The sequence below is a fragment of the Sus scrofa genome, chromosome 7 (assembly GCF_054392235.1).
Source record: "Sus scrofa isolate SSC_HxYL_T2T_F1_AM1 chromosome 7, Sscrofa_HxYL_maternal_Yorkshire_Landrace_v2.0, whole genome shotgun sequence".
Taxonomy (NCBI): domain Eukaryota; kingdom Metazoa; phylum Chordata; class Mammalia; order Artiodactyla; family Suidae; genus Sus; species Sus scrofa.
The window spans coordinates 25,302,574-25,319,188 of NC_139389.1; the positions used below are offsets into that span (position 1 = coordinate 25,302,574).

Sequence of the window (16,615 nt, forward strand, 5' to 3'; positions counted from 1 at the left end):
TTAGTTTTCATTATTTTACTTATCTGGTTGTAGATATTTGGGGGGGTTGTTAATCTTTGGGGTTCTCTCTCAGCTCCTTGAACCTGTAGACATAATTTTTACCAGACTTGGGAAGTTTCTCATCATTATTTCTTCCATTTTTTAATATTACACATTTTCTTTTTTCCTATGGGGACTCTCCTGACAGAAATCTTAGGCTTTTGTTATTATCTTATAGAGTCCCAAGGTTCTGTTTTTTTTTTTTTTTCCCAATAATTTTTTTCTCTGTTTCTTAGATTGGAAATATTTTGCTAACCTACATTCAAATTTATGCTCTTTGCTTTGCTGTCTCCATTCTGCTACTGAGTCCATCTAATAGTTTTTATTGGGGGGGTGGTGAGCTCACTGCATGTGGAAGTTCCTGGGCTAGGGATGGAACCTGCACCACAGCAGTGACCCAAGCCGCTGCAGTGATAACACTGGATCCTTAACCTGCCATGCCACAAGAGAACTCCCATCCATATTTTGATGATTGTATTTCAGCTCTAAAATTCTCATTTGCTTTTTGGGTTGTTTTTGTTTTTGTTGTTTTTGCTTTTTAGGATCACACTCATGGCATATGAAAGTTCTCATGCTAGGGGTCAAACTGGAGCTGTAGCTGCTGGTTTACACTACAGCCACAGCGTCATGGGATCTGAGCTGCACCTGTGACCTACACCACAGCTCATGGCAACACCAGATCCCCAACCCACTGAGCAAGGCCAGGGATCGAACCTGCATCCTCACGGATACTATTTGGATTCGTTTCTGCTGTGCCACAACAGGAACTTCTGCTTTTTCTTTGTAATTCTATTTCTTTGCTAAGACTTTCTACATTTTATGAGTATTTTGAATTGCTTGTTCAAGTTGGTTTTTATAACTGCTTTAAATTCTTTTGCCAGATAATCCAACATCGTGTTTTCTCAGTGTTGGCTTGTTTATTTTTTTCTTATAAGTTTGAAAATTTTGTTATTCTTTGCACACTCAGTATTTTTGGATTGCATCATAATTGTTTTTAATGTTACAGTATGAGACTCTGGGTCTTGTTTAGATCCTATGGAGTCATTGCCTTTGTTTTGGTCAGCAATTAACTTGAGTTTGAGCATCAGGTTCCAACCTACCTCTTGTGGATTGCAGCTGCAATGTTAGTTCAAGTTTCAAAGCTTTTTGCAGTTCTTGAGATCTGTCTCACTGATTATCCTGTTCAGTAGTCAGTTTGGAACCTGGAAGTTCAGTTTTTGAAGTTTTTGTTATGCTGCTTAATGTTGAATTCACACATATGAAACTTGCTCTCTCACTCTTATCTCCCTAGTAGTACCTGGTTTTATGGTCCTCTATCTAGAACCTAGAGCTCTGTCGCAAGACATGTTTCTACAATATTTTCTTAGCCTCTTTGCTGAAAACTCCATCTTGTCTTGCTTTACTTTACCCCATCTTCCTGCTTTAAAAACAGTCGCAGTGCTGGTGAATGACTTAAGCTTAAGCACAAAGACCTAAAGGCATAAGTTATTCATAGGGTGGGCTGAATGAGGACATAATGCTTTGGTCTAGGCACGCTGGACCTGTGCAGATTGGCAAGCCCTTTGCACAGCATGATATGTCCTCTTAAGAATAAGAGAAAGAGGAGCCTCATGGCCCCAAGGGGTTTATGAGGGGTCGTTAGCAGGATATGCATTAGCAAGGAGAACTGAGGTGCAAATCTAGGCATGCTGTCTGCAGAAGCACAGTGGTGATTCTCTAGATGCTATGCATAGATAGCTGAAGCCAAGCTTCCTCAAATGCTAATGATTGTTAAATGCCTAAAGGTCAGAATAAAAGCTTAATCACCAACCAGGCTACGTGATTTTTAAAATAACTTTAAAAACCCTATATCCTGCACCTACAACCCCCTCCTCACTTGAGTAATCCTCCAGAGCACAATAAAAGCAGTGTGGTTTCTTGAGGCAGTGCTCTTGGTCCCTGAGACCTTGAGTCCCCCAGTTCCCACCTTTACTTAAGATAAATATCTCTGTGTCTTGTTTTATGTTAACGATTTTCCTTAAGTTTCACAGCACCCGTTCTTCAGCCCCATCCTCTGAGCTGGTCTCGGCAGAGCTCTAGCTACCCTGCTCTGCCATGCACTTTCTTAATTGCCCTCAGTCTATAGAGCAGAAGCAGGCAGACGAAAGAGAAAAATCAGTGGGGTTGGTTTCTTTTTCATGAAACTGCAGATCCCCAGAATGGAGAGTTGGGTTCCCTTCCAGGAGAGGAAGGTTCTATTCCCACTGCTGTGGACATGAGCTAGATATGAAATAAAAGAGAAAAGAGAAAAAAAATAACCAGAATTGATCTGTAACATTAGCTCTTATGTGGGTCTTTAGCCAGAGAGCCTTAAGCCTTGAACAGCAGCACCAGCTCTCCCTGGATCCCCAGTCTGCCAGCCCACCTGCAGGTTTTGGACTTAACAGCTTCCATAATCACATAAACCCAATTTCTTAACTAAATCTCTCAATAGATACACATCCTTTTACTTCTGTTCTCTAGAGAATCTAGACTAATACAGACTTTGGTATTCCTCATTCCAAGCAATAGGAATTCATTTTCATGCTCCTTGAGCCAGAGACTCTCAGAGGGCTTTTCCCAGAGCTCACTGTGACTGTGGTATGAAGTTAGCCGTGTTACTTTTGTGCTTCTGATTGTGTTAAGCTTGGGCTGGGGTACTGTGGAGGGGAAAAGTGGTAAATATTGCCAGTTTGGTGACAGTATGAATTCTAGTATTCTTCCCCAATCCACCTGCTAATATTTACTTTTTCAGAGCTCGAATAGCTTCTCCTTGTATTCTGTTCATGTTTTATAGCTGCATTTAGTAGAAGAGATAAAGTGAGTGTGTTTACACCATCATCCAGGAAACTAGAATCTGTATTTTGAAATTTGATTGACATTCAGTTAAACAAAATAGTCAAGGCTTATTTCTTCCAGATTGTTAGTTTTCCATATTGTTTTCACCTCTGTCAGTATACGAGGGAGTTGGAACTATAACAGCGATTGTTGGTGGGTGTAGGAATAGCTGTGAGGTGGTGGAAGCACCACCAGCTTGCAATCAGTAGTCTTGAGTTTGAAGCTGGACATTACTGTTAAATACCAGTGCAATCTGAATTAAGGCTATTATTCCTTAATTTCAATTTTCTTTTCTGTAAAATGAACATGAGTTTTAAAAACATGAATGCATAATTTTTAAAAACACAAATGTAATTTTTGAAATAAGTAACTGTAGAAAATGACCCATTGTTATTTGGGTGGTAGAATATGAGAGATAACATCTCTTGCATGCTTATTGTGTGTGATACTGTTTAATGCGATTAGTATACATTAACCTGTTTGATATTCATTACAGTCTCATGAGAGAGGTACTATTATTATCTTTTTTACAGATAAACAGCTGACCCACAACATTGCTAACTAGCTTTCCTAACGTCGCATGTTTACCAACGGGTGGGTTATTGTTCACACTGAGGTACTCTGATTCTAAAAGCTATGTTCTTAACTGCTGTATATACTACATTGAGAATGAGCAGCATGTTTTATTATTTTCATGGAATCGTTAAAAAGAATGAGGACTGAATCAGTCTATTTGGAATATACCATTCGATTATTCCAGCTCATTTCACTACAAAACAAAAGAGAATCTTAAATTTTGGAGTTTGGATTCCTTCTTCTAATATAGTGAATAGGTCACTAGAATAACTTTAGAGGCCCCTACAGTACTTCTTTTCTCTCTGAGACTCTAGATCGTGACAATCACTAATCTGTACTAAATATATGTGCTCTCCACCTTGTACTAAGAAACAATCCATTCATTTCACATGGAGCAGCAGCTGCTTAAAGCAGTTAAAAACTGTCTCCTTGGTAATCGGCTGTTGTCATGCGGGGTTTTGTTCTATCAAGGTCACCAGGGGCCTCATTAGAAAACTTCAGATAATTATATTATTAAAATGTTATGAATGTTTTCACAAAGTCAGTAGGAACATAATTGTTTTAAGTGCCTCAAAACTATTTTCCCCAAAGAGCAAGATGATTTATCGGGGTGAGAAAACCAAATACTTTCAAGGTTGTCTCCAGAGGGCCCAGCTTTGTTAGGCAGTCCCTGCTGCTTCCAGCTCAATTTTGCCTCCTGGTTTTAGCAATTTCACAGTTTGACTTCTGCAGGAGGCCTCTGGGAGCAGGTTGCTCAACAAAGAACATTAAAATACACTTCAAAGTTTAATCCCTTACCAGGGAAAAAGGTGGGCAACTGCAAACAACACACCACTCAACTGCAAAGTAAAGTCATTACTATTGAAAAAGAAAGACACTTGAGGAAACCTCAAGGGTGTTTTATTTTCTCCAAGAGCCACTAACTTCAGAATGAATGGGAAATGGACCTTGTTAATATCAACCCTTCATAGATTCATGCAACCATTCATTCACTTATTTACTCATTTCATTCAATTATTTTGATAACCAGATCATTGTTTCAGTGCCTTTCTATATTCAAAGTTCTCATTAAACCAAACAGTAATAATTCAGGTAACATATAAATGTGGATGGAAAGTTTTTTCCACTTGATATTTAATTGTAGCATTTTAAATAATTTTGTTTAATTTTGCAATGTTTTCTATAGTTTACTGCTCTTCGTGAATCATTGTATAGATTTTTCACATCTGGACACAATTTACTGTTGAGATTACAGTCTTAGGCCTGATGTTTGTTATCAGATTGTCTACAAATTATTTTTGTTAGGGGCCACATGGGGGCTCATTGTTGCAATGGCTCTTCATGCTGACCCAGGAGAGGGACTGCCTTGCTCAGGCGACATCCTGTTTTCACTGCTCCTGCTGACTTTCCCAAGACTGCGAGACCCTTCCCCCCTTCACCATGGGACACCACACACCTCCAGCTTTCTCAGGATTAGGAGACCACCCTACCGTGAGACACCTCTGACTTTCTCATGACTAGGTGACCACCAGAGTTCAGGTGCAGGCGAAAGATCGACTGAACTCCCTCCGCCTCAGGGAATCCCATTTCCCACCCGCGGGGTATAAGAAGGGCATGGGGGGGTGGCAGTCTAGCTCTTCTCAAGGGTCGGTCACCCTCTCCCCTTCCACTCTAGTAAATTTTCTTCTCTTTGCCTAAACACCCAGCTTGTTCTCTTTTTCTCCGCGCTCGCCTTACAATTTTTATCTAGCTTTGAAAGCTATATGCGTATTATAAATACATAAGGCTACGTACAGATTACAAACATACACACAATTAAATACATGTAATAAAATTGCATACTTGGAGTATTTCATTAGATTATACCAGCTTGTGAAACATGTATTATCACACTTAAGCATTTACAAAAAGTGGATTCTAAGCTAAGGAAGAATAACTTTAGGTAAAAACAGTCGTAATAATTCTGTGAGAAATCATCTCTTACCTCTATAGCTGCATCTTTTCATTCTGAACTCATAATTAAGTTGCCTTGTTCTAGAACTTCTGCTCTGATTATATTAGAAATAAATTAACCAACACTATTCTCTTCCCCCAGGTCCTCTGGTTTTTTTGGTGTGTATTAAATCAACAATAGTGTTTATTTGGAGGAAATGGATGGATGTAGTAAAGGGATAAGAGGAATATATTTCATCATATCTTTCATGTGTTTTATTTTCTAAATATGTGAAAGTATCAAAGTATCATCTATTCAATGATACTAAACTACATCCATAATTTTTTTTTGCTTTTTAGGGCCACACCTGGAGCATATGGAGGTTCCCAGGCTAGGGGTCTAGTCGGAGCTGTAGCTGCCGGCCTACACCACAGCCACAGCAACACGGGATCCAAGCCACGTCTGTGACCTACACCACAGCTCACAGCAACGCCGTATCCTTAACCACTGAGCAAGGCCAGGGATCGAACCCACAACCTCATGGTTCCTAGTCCGATTCGTTTAATCTGTACCACAATGGAGACTCCTTACAGCCATTATTAAGTAAGTGATTGCATGGAAGAAAGAAGTATATTATGCAAGGGCATTCTCATGTTATTAATTGGCACAGGACATATTTTTTTATCCCTTTCAGAATGGCAGAGAGCACATTTTAAGATGGTGTTAACATCATCTCATTTAATTCAAATGGAAATTATCTGCTTTCCTTTTTTTTTGTCTTTTCCAGGGCCACACATGTGGCATATGGAGGTTCCCGGGCTAGGGGTTGAATTGGAGCTGTAGCCGCCGAACTACACCACAGCCACAGCAACACGGGATCCAAGCCACGTCTGCGACCTACACCACAGCTCATGGCAACACCAGATCCTTAACCCACTGAGCAAGGCCAGGGATCGAACCCGAAACCTCATGGTTTCTAGTCAGATTCATTAACCACTGAGCCACGAAGGGAACTCCTGCTTTCTTAATTTTAATTTGATTTAGTTTAAGAATGGTTAGGTGGTATCTATAATCTGGAGGGAGAATACCAAGTGGAGGACGTAAAACAACCATGTCTTCAAGATCCCACCCAGGCTCCAGACATGATTTCAGCTGATGCAACAAATAGGAAACAGACTCCAGCACAGATGAAGGCCCCAGGACCAAGATCTTTTAAGGAGCTGTTAAACCTCAAAATAAACAGAGCCAAAAGGATTGTTAAAATTCACACTTAATGACCTAAATCCTCCTTCCCTGATTCCCCCTTCTCCATGAGACTTCGTGACTTAGCATATGAAACCCTAACTATAAAAAAGCCCTTGCTGCAGTAGCAGGAGGCCTGAGTTCTCTCTGCTCAGTGCTTCCAGCCGCTCTGTTGGTCAGCAAACCTGTTTGCCATCTCAGTGCTCCAGTCTTTGTCTCCTTCAACTTCGCCATCCTAACAAGAATCATAAATCAAATTCTTAATGTCTAACTGACCACTGTCTTTCCCCTCTAGTCTCTTGGTGTATACTTTAAGATATAAACAAATTTAAAATTAACCTGAACAAACAAAACAGTAAATATCTTACTGATTTTTATTAATATATTTGAGTAAGTGTGATAGGGATGGAGAAGACACAGGTTGTTGTAGAAGTCCCAGTAGAGGATCATGGATAGAGAGGGAAATCTAGGGGACTTTGGGGAGATCACTGTAAGGTAGTAAGTTGCTCCAGAAAAGCCAGCAGAACAAGGCAGGCTTGCTTGACTAGTGGAGGTACAAGAATTGCCTCGGATCATTGGGTCAGGGATGGGATGAGGCCTGCATTCAGATTCAGACCAAGGGCAGGAGTTTGAGGACCACCCTTTTGCTGATTTGAATACACACCTTACTGGACACCAAGAAGGAGAACCACTACTTCCAGTAAGGAAGAAGTGGTCTTTTTGACCCCCCACTCCCCTTGAATGATAGAACTGTAGCCCAGCGGATCCTCAGGTCAGAGCTTCCGTGCCTGCCTGCTTGGATCTCTCATAAGTGTCCTATCCTAATAAATCTATTTCTTGCCTATCAATTTGTCTCTCGCTGAATTCCTTCTGCACGGAGACATGAAGAACCTGAACCTCAGTGAGTCCAGACACAGGGTGAATGATTCTAATTTAAAACTGTGGGTTTAAGTCCCAATCTGGGTTTTAGGCTGGGTTCGAGTCCTGGCACCTGGGTTCGAGTCCTGGCACCTGGGTTCGAGTCCTGGCACCTGGGTTCAAGTCCCAATCTGGTTCGGGCCATTAATACTGTCAGTTTCAAGTTTATATATATATGTGTATATGTATATGTGTAAAAATATATATATTATATTTGAGTATTTGTGTATATGTATTACACACACACACACACACACACACACACACACACACACACTGATAATGACTAAGAGTTATATTCTGCTTAATGGCCGACTGGGAAACTTTTTTTTCTGTCTTTTTAGGGTCGCGCCTGTGGCGTATGGAAGTTCCCAGGCTATGGGTTGAAATGGAGCTGTAGCTGCCGGCCTAGGCCACAGCCATATCAACTGGAGATCCGAGCCTGCATGTTCGACCTACACCACAGCTCACAGCAATGCCGGACCCTTAACCCACTGAGAAAGGCCAGGGATTGAACCTGCATCCTCATGGATGCTCACCAGATTCGTTACTGCTGAGCCACAACAGGAAATCCCGGAAACTATTTTTTTTACTTAAAGCAAAAACTGCTTTTTTCTTTGCAACCCATTCCCATGATTGTCTCATTCTAGCTTCACCCAGGTCCAACTGCAAATTCATATCAGATGAAAATATGTATCAGGTGAAAACATGGGATCATGAATACAGCGAGCATGATTCTGGAGCCACGTAACCTCTGCACTTTCAAACAATGTGATAGAGGAAGGCATTGCAATTTTTAGTTTGAAAATATGATTAAATGAAATTTGAGAGAAGATATTCAAAACACCAGGTCATGTAACCATAATGTTTCTGTCTTGCCTGTTCAAAGGTTGTCTCTTGTAGAAAACCTCAGATTAAACCTCATTTTGGAATACTTATATTACTATGCAACACAAGTTCTAGTGATCTAACTTTAATTTCATCCTGCCGGGTATTCATCCTTTAGTACTTCTTGGGTGAAAATTATTTTTATGATTATGTCAAATATACCTTAGGGGAAAATGATTCCATTTTCTCTGTTAAATTCAGGAAGCACCTAATATGTTCTCCTTTTTCATTTAGTTAAATGATTTCCAAAGGGATATTTTTAATAAGCAGTAGTACTGCAGTGCCTGGCAACCATGACTTGGCATGTAAATAGTTAATACACTGCTTTCCAAAAGTCTATTATGTAAACCCAAGTGAGACTACATGCTTCTCTTACTTACCAGAGTCATTCTGAAATTTGTCATATCCTCCCAGGTGCTGTTCACGAGTAAAGAGTTTTTATTGTTGTATATTCAGCCCAAAAGATGAGTACATCTTTGAAAAAACAAATTCTTTTCTCTAGGACCAAAATGTATATTTCAGGATGATGAACAAGTGTTTTCATTTGTGAACGTTCTATACAAAGATGAAAACAGGCATGACATTTTTTTTTCACTTCCAATTCTCCCACCTTTTTTTTTTTCCAGTCTATTTGTCTTTTTAGGGTGGCACATGTGGCATATGGAGGTTCCCAGGCTAGGGGCTGAATTGGAGCTGTAGCTGCTGGCCATGGCCACGGCAACGCAGGATCCAAGCTGTGCCTGCAACTTACACCACAGCTCACGGCAACACTGGATCCTTAACCCACTGAGCGAGGCCAGGGATAGAACACGCATCCTCATGAATACTAGTTAGGCTGGTCAACCACTGAGCCAAGACGGGAACTCCTATCCCTCCTTTCTTATTTGTCACTGTCAGTTTTACTCTGAATTGAAATGCTTCCTTTTGAATCATTTCAAGGGTAAAGCCTCATTTTGGAAGTGGCATCCTTTAAAACAATGGCTTTAAAACACTGTCTTTTGAAAACCTTGTTGCTGCTTGACCTGTTGGGATTGACAGATGATATCTGCTTCTGGGATAATTCACAAATTTACAACTCTTGGCTTGATCAGACCACACTGGTGACCAATAGTCTTAATAGTCCCTCAACTTGACTGGAGTTTAGACAGGTTTCTTCCTGACTCTAGCCCCTGACTTTCTTTATCATTTTCACATTAGAAAGGAGTTCCCATCGTGGCTCAGTGGTTAATGAATCCAACTAGTATCCATGAGGACGTGGGTTCGATTCCTGGCCTCGATCAGTGGGTTAAGGATCAGGCATTGCCGTGAGATGTGGTGTAGGTGGAAGACACAGCTCAGATCTGGTGTTGCTATGGCTGTGGCATAGGCCAACAGCTGTAGCTCCAATTTGACCCCTAGCCTGGGAACCTCCATATGCCGCAACTGCGGCCCTCAAAAGACCAAAAAAGGAAAAAAGAAAATTTGTAACTCTAAAGTCTTTTTAGGGCCACACCCACAGCATATGGAGGTTCTCAGGCTAGGGCTCAAATCAGAGCTGTAGCCACTGGCCTATACCACAGTCACAGCAATGCCAGATCTGAGTCACATCTGCGAATACACCACAGCTCACAGCAACACTGGATCCTTAACCCAATGAGTTGAGGCAGGGATCAAACCTGTGTCCTCATGGATGCTAGTCAGATTCGTTTCTGTTGAGCCACGACAGGAACTCCTCTCTCCCCTTTAAGTCATAAATATTTTTAAAATCTTCCTTCCAGTTTTATGACCTAGGAATGTCTTTCTCAACCAGCAAGTCACTCCTTTGAAATGTAATCCTCCAAGAAGATACCTTTGCTCTCATCTGGTCTCTGTGGGAGGGGGAGTCTAACCTCCACAGTTGCTTTGCTCCAAGTTCTAAAACTGCCTCCTGTCAAGAAGATACAAAGAGATTACTTTTGTTTTGGGTAGAACCAACTAGCAAACACAGCTGGCCTTCAGTCCCTCTGCCTCAGCTCTTCAAAACTCTCCAACCCTTTTTTTCAGCAAAGCTGAGCTTAGACTGAGTTCTGTCTTTTCTCCTCTATTGCAGTAGCCTTGAATAATGTCTTCCATCCCTTTTCCTTTGTCCAGTGCAATTTATACTTTGACAGTGATACTCATTGGGTGACTAACCCTCATCTTTGCATCTCCTTCCTGCCTGCAGAATTTTCTGTCTGCCATATCTCTTTCAAGCTTACTTGTTCAGTGTTTTATCTTCAGACCCTGTTATGAGGCCAGAATGGTCCATCTCCAGATTTTCCTTTCAATTTCAGGCACCATGGTGGGCCAGTTAGCAATCAACTCAAGACCAGTGTCGTTTGGTGTTTAAGGGCAGCTCAGGCAACTAAACCCCAGAGGTCCCTGGCTTCTCCCTAAATGGACATAAATTCTTCTCTCAATAATATCCTCAATTTATCCAACCTTTCCCTCTTTAGATTATTCCAGAAAGGGGACATCAGAAAAATGTGGATAATCATGCTGCTATCTTTACTCATCTCATTTCCTTTTTTAGTTAGTTATATCTTGCACTAAAAAATGAGGAAGACATTTCTCTAACTTTTCCTGTTATGTTTCTGAACTCAGTTAAGCCTTAGCATGTGCAATAATCTCTCTGGGCATGAGGAGAACCTCATCTGTTGACTACTACCAGCGCGGTTGTTGATTTTCCAAAAGTGGAAATGAATCTGACTAGGAACCATATGGTTGCAGGTTCAATCCCTGGCCTCGCTCAATGGGTTAAGGATCTGGCATTGCTGTGAGCTGTGGTGTAGGTCGAAGACGCGGCTCCCATCTTGCATTGCTGTGGCTGTGGCGCAGGCCAGCAGCTATAGCACCAATTAGGCCCCTAGCCTGGGAACCCCCATATGCCGCAGGTGTGGCCCTAAAAAACAAAAGACAAAAAAAAAGAGACTGTCGTTTTGCTTCATGATTCAGTTTTTTATCCTTTTTTTCTCTATTAAAAGTTCTATCACCACAACAACTATATGGATGTGTAGAAAGATTAAGAGCGAAGAGAGCTCCTATTTATTAAGAGCTTATTAAATATCAAATAGTATTTTAAGTGTCTTACGTGTGTTAACATCCAGCAAGCTTCACAATACTATAAATTACTATTACTAACCCTATTTTACAGGTAAAAAGACTAAGGCAGAGAGATTAAAAAACCATTAATAGTGATATAACCAGAAAGTAGGGAAGCCTTGGCAATCTCAGTCAAGTCTTTTAACATCTATAATGCTCTCAAGGAAAAATAATTTATTCTCAGGTAAAAAAGAGTAAAACACATTAAAACTTTAAAAATATCACCTCACACAGACACACACTTTATTTGCAGCAGAGAAGTCCAGATCTACCTTGCTAGTGGAAAGTAGAGTTAACGATTACAAAGTTGTTTAATGCACCCGAGTTTGAGATACTCTTAGTCCACATTGGTCTTATTCTGTATCAACCAGGAGAAGGCCTGGCATAAGACAGATCCTGAACACATGGCTTTAAATGAATCCTTGAATAATCTTCTGTGTAAAAATTACATGTCTGTGGAGCTCCCTGCTGGTTCAGCGGGTCAAAGACCACTGTTGGCACTGTGGCTCAGGTCCCAGCTGTGGTGTGGGTTTGATCCCTGGAACTTCCACATGCGGAACATGCAACAACAACAAAAAAAGAATTATATGTTTGAATGATGGATTATTCTATTTATGAATTTAAAAATAAATAACTCATCTGATTGTGTACTTTCATGTTATAATGGAATTCATATAGAAAACACAAAAATTACTGAGAATTATTAGAAATTAATAGTGGCTAAATTTAAGTTTAAAATATAAGAATTAGTGCAGTATTCCTTCTTAACAGTTGCAGTTCTCAAATTTCTTAGTTGCAACACATAGAGCCAATCCTAGCTGTATTTAGCTACACCACAGGGTCTCTTGGAAGGCATGATAATAAAGTTTGGAAGATATGAGCCCAGGGCAGTGAAACTGACCTAGCACAGAGCGCACTGCTGACAGTGCTGGACACAGACTCTGCATTTCCTCCTGTGGAAGTGCAGGACTAGATTCCAGACTCCACTACTTCTGCTCCCCAAAGCTGAATGCCTCTACCACCAGCTTCGTTAGAAATGGATACCACTTGGTTCCTGCCTCTCACATTGCTTTTCTTTAAGTCGAAGTCTCAGGCTGGAAAATCTAATCTCAGAACCAAGGTCCCATGCCTGCATTCTAGCCATAAGGGATACCAGGAAAGGGAGTTTTACTCTGTCTTGGGAGATAGTAGTAGGAGTAGTGCGGGAATTCCTACCCTCTATAACATTGTTCAGAGATACTCAGTATGTGCAATGCATGTTTAACGAATAGAAAGTGAGTCAGGTTTATAGTAATCACGCATGCATGAAATCATAAAGTCTATTGAAAAATGTGAGTTACTTTTGTAAAGAGAATTAGCAAAATGTGATTTAGCATAAACAACAAAATTTTTAGTATTTCTTGGTAAAAAGATACTATGTAACAGAGCACATTTTTGAAGTTAATTGATCAATTTTGAAGGATTGAATGCTCTCAAGAACAAACACAGTATTTATTGAAATAAATGAAAAGGTTCAAAATAAGAATACAAGGCAATAAAAATATTATATAGATCAAAGAATGGTTCTTTACCTGTCGCTACAGTAGACAATACAATATTACTTAATTAGCTTAAATATATAAAAATACAGATTAATAAAAAACCTGAAGGCATAGAAATAGAGATGAAAATTGACATGCTTTCTCTTTGTAATTCAGCAGGCTCATTACATAATAGGTCAATAAAATAAATATTTCATAAATTGTGTTAACATATTTCATTGATGTGCAACTTAGGAAAAAATATAATTTACCCATTATTGCAGATGGATTGAACAGTCTAATAACTGATGAGGAAAACAGATCTGATTACCAGTCATTTAAGACTATTGCTTGGTGGAGTTCCCACCGTGGCACACTGGGTTAAGAATCTGACTACAGCAGCTCAGTGCAGGTGCAGGTTGCATTCTCCGCCCAGCTCAGTCGATTAAAGGATCCCATATTGCCGCAGTTGTGACATAGGTTGCAGCTGTGGCTTAGATTCAGTCCCTGGCCAGGATTCAATATCTGGCCCAGGAACTTCCATATGCCATGGGTATGGCCATAAAATTTAAACAACAAAAAAGACTATACCTTAGTAATTTATACCTGTTAAGCTTTGTGGCTACAACCTTTAAAAACTCATATTTGACATATAAGATTGTGTAGAAAAAAATACTTTGAAAAAGCAGAATCAAAAGATCCTGTCGTGGCACAGTGAAAACAAATCCCACTAGGAACCACGAGGTTGCGGGTTTGATCCCTGGCCTCGCTCAGTGGGTTAAGGATCTGGCATTGCTGTGAGCTGTGGTGTAGGTGGCAGATGCAGCTTGGATCCCGAGTTGCTATGGCTATGGTGTAGGCCAGCAGCTGTAACTCTGGTTCGACCCCTAGCCTGGGAACCTCCATATGCCTCAGGTGCCTCCCTAAAAAGCAAAAAAAAAAAAAGAATCAAAGAGGGACTGAGAAAATGGCTTTGCCACTATAAAACACAGATTTCTAGTATTTAAAATCTTTTCACATAATGAAGAATAAAAATTTTTAAATTAAAATGGATAATATGAAAAATAAATAAAAATTGTAAACATGTTTAACCTCTTAATCTACCACATTAAAAATAAGTAAAGGTAAAATATTGTAGCTATAAAAATTAAAAATGAAAAATCCCCACAATATCCAATGCTGTGTATATTTTATGTACTTTTGTGTTGCAAGCACTTGTTATGGTTTTAACCACCTAACAGAATCTCTACAAATATTTGTTGAATGAATTTATAAATCATGAGAGACATAGAATTGACATGGCTACATGTTGCTAATAGCCATGTAAAGTGATTTAATATTTTTGTAAACAATATAGTCATATATTCAAAATAGTTTTAACATGTATACACTTTGACTCAGCAACCCCATTCCATGGAATTTTGAAGAGCAGAAATTCAATTTTTAGCATAACTTATAAAATAAAATTGGAAATAAAATAGGTTACTTGTTATACAAAATAGGTGAATGCATTAAATGTATTATATGAATTCCACTGAATATTGTGCATTCAGTGAAAGAAGAAAATTATAATGGTAAAACTATGTAGGTTTATGTAATAATTGTACATAAGTTTGCACCAATATGCAAAATTGGCATTTATAAAGACAAAAATTAAAATAGACATTTGAAATTAAATGATTGGTTAATGGAGTTGTGGATAAATTGTCACTTTTTACTACCATTGTTGTCATATTGTGTATGCAGAGCTTTTCAAAAAGTGTGCTATGTGTGTTGGGTATATTTGTGTATGTGTATGTATCTGTGTGTCTTTGCGTATTGGAAGGAAAAGGAAAGTAGTGGGCCTATATGAAAAGAAAAATGAAAAGATTATATGTAATTTTCTTTTAATTTGAAAGAATAACAAAAATTGGTTTCAACGACTAATAAAATGAAGATATCAGATGAAGAGTTTCTGTAGTGATGATACTTACAGTGCATGATTTATCAATAGGAAAAAAAGTGTTACTTTTCCTTAATATTACTGAACATATATTACAAATATATATTTCATATATATATATATGTATAATGAATTCCAATTATTAAAAAGGTTCCTTGGGTGTAATATTGGCCATCCATCAACAATAGGACAAAAATGTTTTTTTCTTGGTGAATTCACCATCCAACAGTAATTTTCTTAAAGCTTCCCTCATGGTCTTATTCCTCAAGCTGTAGATAATAGGATTCAGTGTTGGGGGCACTACTGTATAAAAGAGAGATATCATAATATCAAAAGCAGTTGGAGAATCTGAAGTTGATTTTAGAAACTCAAAGATGCCTATGGAGAGAAAAAATGACACAACAAAGAGGTGGGGCAGGCAGGTGGAGAAGGCTTTGGAGCGGCCCTCGGCAGAGGGAATTCTTAGAACTGTGGAAAAGATGTGGATGTAGGAGTGGGCAATGGAGATGAAGCAGATGAGTGCCAGCACCGTCATGAAGGCCGCCACTCCAATCACTCCCAGGTAATCATTGGAGCAGGAGAGCTTCAGCAACTGGGGGATATCACAGAAGAACTGATGGATGACTTTGGCCCTACAGAAGGTGATGGAGAACGTGGCAGCTGTGTACAGGATCCCAGAGGTGCCTCCACTCAGCCAGACAGCTATCACAGCCCACTCGCAGGCTCTGGGATCCATGATGGCCTCGTAGTGCAGTGGGAGGCAGATGGCTGCAGAGCGGTCATAAGACATCACTGTGAGAATGGCCACCTCAGCCCAGGCCAAAGACGTGAAGAAGAAGACCTGCAGCATGCACTGACCGTGGCTAATACAGCCATTGCCTGTCAGTGAAGTGTCAATGGACTGCGGGACCATGACAGAAATGAAGGCGAGGTCCAGGAAGGAAAGATGCTTTAAGAAGTAATACATTGGGGATTGGAGATGTTGGTCCAGCGTTGTGACGGCAATAATGATGACGTTACCTGCTAAGGCTGACAGGTACATCAGCAAGAAAAGCAATGCAGGTAAGATCTGCAGCTCACGAGTGTTGGAAAATCCCATGAGGAGGAATCCGCACGTTGTGGTTACATTTGCCATAACCATGTTGAAGATACAAATTGGGTTGGCAACTGGAAGATAAAGAGGATAGGGGACATGCAGTAGAGAAATGTTAAAATAAATTATTCATTTATTCATCGCTGCTTCTTTCAACAATTTATTTTTAAGCACCTGTTATTCATCAGTTGTGCCCTAGATGGTGGGAATCCAAAGACGAATATATGTATGTTTCTTGTGTTCATAGCACTTTCAGAAACACTAGTAAACCAGTAGTTACAGCTAGGTGCAAAGTGTGGTTACATCACTGGTCCTGTCATAGAAAAACAGATGCACTTGCACCACTAAAAAACGCTATTCCATTTCCACAAGTGAAACCAATTGCTTTGCTTTAAGTCAAGAACAGAAAGTCAGGGGCGTTCCTGCTGTGGTGTAGTGGGTTAAAGATCCAGCCTTGCCAAAGCTGGATGTAGGTCACAAATGCAGCTTAGATTTGATCTCTGGCCTGG

At 39.9% G+C, this 16,615-nt stretch overlaps 1 protein-coding gene across 1 annotated transcript; it reads right to left on the reverse strand.

Moving 5' to 3' along the window:
* Nucleotides 1-15,191: 15,191 nt before the first annotated feature.
* On the reverse strand, nt 15,192-16,199 carry LOC110258115 (olfactory receptor 14J1-like). Its single transcript, XM_021081271.2, has one exon. The coding sequence runs from the start codon at nt 16,152-16,154 to the stop codon at nt 15,192-15,194; it is 963 nt and encodes a 320-aa protein (XP_020936930.2). The 5' UTR covers nt 16,155-16,199.
* Between the last annotated feature and the right edge of the window lie 416 nt (nt 16,200-16,615).